The sequence below is a fragment of the Pterocles gutturalis genome, unplaced genomic scaffold (genome assembly GCF_000699245.1).
Source record: "Pterocles gutturalis isolate BGI_N339 unplaced genomic scaffold, ASM69924v1 scaffold36328, whole genome shotgun sequence".
NCBI classification, from domain to species: Eukaryota; Metazoa; Chordata; class Aves; order Pterocliformes; family Pteroclidae; genus Pterocles; species Pterocles gutturalis.
Window position 1 is genome coordinate 59,714 of NW_010121698.1, and position 1,783 is coordinate 61,496.

Sequence of the window (1,783 nt, forward strand, 5' to 3'; positions counted from 1 at the left end):
AGAACTGCGCCCTGTCCGCCCTGACCCTCTGCGAGAAGGACCACATCGCCTTTGAGACCGCCTACCAGATCGTCATCGATGCTGCCTCCACCGGCATGACCTACACCCAGCTCTTCACCATCGCCCGCTACATGGAGCACCGGGGCTACCCGCTCCGGGCCTTCAAACTGGCCTCGTTGGCCATGACGCATCTCAACCTGGCCTACAACCAGGACACGCACCCGGCCATCAACGACGTGCTCTGGGCCTGCGCCTTGAGCCACTCTCTGGGCAAAAACGAGCTGGCGGCCATCATCCCACTGGTGGTGAAGAGTGTGCACTGTGCCACGGTGCTCTCGGACATCCTTCGCCGCTGTACCATGACGGCCCCGGGGCTGGCTGGCATCCCCGGTCGCAGGAACTCTGGGAAGCTGATGTCCACCGACAAAGCCCCCCTGCGACAGCTGCTGGACGCGACGATAAGCGCGTACATCAACACCACCCACTCCCGGCTCACCCACATCAGCCCGCGTCACTACGGGGAGTTCATAGAGTTCCTCAGCAAGGCCAGGGAGACCTTCCTCCTGGCGCAGGACGGGCACATACAGTTTGCCCAGTTCATTGACAATCTCAAACAAATCTACAAAGGCAAGAAAAAACTGATGCTGCTGGTGCGGGAACGGTTTGGGTGAGCCCCGGCCCCTGCCATGCTCACTGGCAGGGTCCGGCCGCAGCGCGGTGATTCAGAGAGAAGGAAGGAAAGTGGAGGTCACCTTCCCCCCATCGGCAGAGGCTGCTCTGTTCTGGTCTTCTGTTTCTTTTTTATGTTTTCCTTCTTTTTCTTTTGTTTTTTATTTTTTTCTTTCTTGGATTTAACCATTTCACATGCTGAGAGGATCCAGAGATTCCTTGGGCACAAACCAAAAGGCAACCATGGGGAAAAAGGATGGTTCGCTCAGCCCCCTGCCCTCCCTTGCCAATACCAAAAGCTAACCTGGAAGTCTAATACCTCTTTCCTGAAAGAAGCAGTCGCTGGAGGGAGCCGAAGGTTGCAAAGTGCAAAAAAAAAAAATCTTTAAAATCACATGGGGAATTAAAAAAAAAAAAAAAAAAAAAGGGAAGAAAAAAGAGCGAGCAAAGAAACCCGCAACACTAGAACCTCATGTGTCACCAAAAGCGATGGCTTTGCAGAGCGCTTCTCCCGCCCGCCCGAGACATGCAAACTCCTCTATTTGTGAAGATACTTCAATAAAAACAAGTTAAAGTAACTGTTCTCAGGGATTGCTTACTAAAAGTAACACAAAAAAAAAAGCATTTATGATACTGTAAATACTATAGTATATGTGTCAATTATTAAATTGTAAAGTTATAATTATTTATAATTCTGTCTTTTATTTGGGGGATACTTGAAATTGTCATGGGCTGGGGCGATTATTTTTATTATTGCTATTATTATTATTATTGTTATTATTGTTATTATAACTATTATTTAAAAAACCACACAAAACAAAACCACAGACAAAAAGAGGAGGAGGCACGCGAACATTTCTCAGGTTCCTATGGCATCGTTGGCAGTGAGAAGGGTGTGGGGGGAGGTGAACGTCTGCCAGACTCGCAGCCCTGGGATGGACGGACGGATGGACGGCAGAGCAGCAGCCCAGCGCTTGAGGACAGTGAAGGAAGGGACTTAGGGCGAGGCTTGCTCGGACACACATGGATGCTGGTGATGGAGGACATGAGCCCAGCACCTTGTATGGAGCGATCTCCCAGCGGGCACAAGGCTGCGAGGTGCTGGGCAGGCATG

At 50.6% G+C, this 1,783-nt stretch overlaps 1 protein-coding gene across 1 annotated transcript in view; it reads left to right on the forward strand.

Moving 5' to 3' along the window:
- The window catches only part of ZSWIM5 (zinc finger, SWIM-type containing 5), a 29,829-nt gene extending 28,774 nt beyond the window's left edge, over window positions 1-1,055 (forward strand). The window contains 1 exon segment of the mRNA XM_010077331.1: window positions 3-1,055. Within this exon segment, the coding sequence (XP_010075633.1) occupies window positions 3-671 (669 nt within the window). The 3' untranslated portion in view covers window positions 672-1,055.
- Window positions 1,056-1,783: the final 728 nt, after the last annotated feature.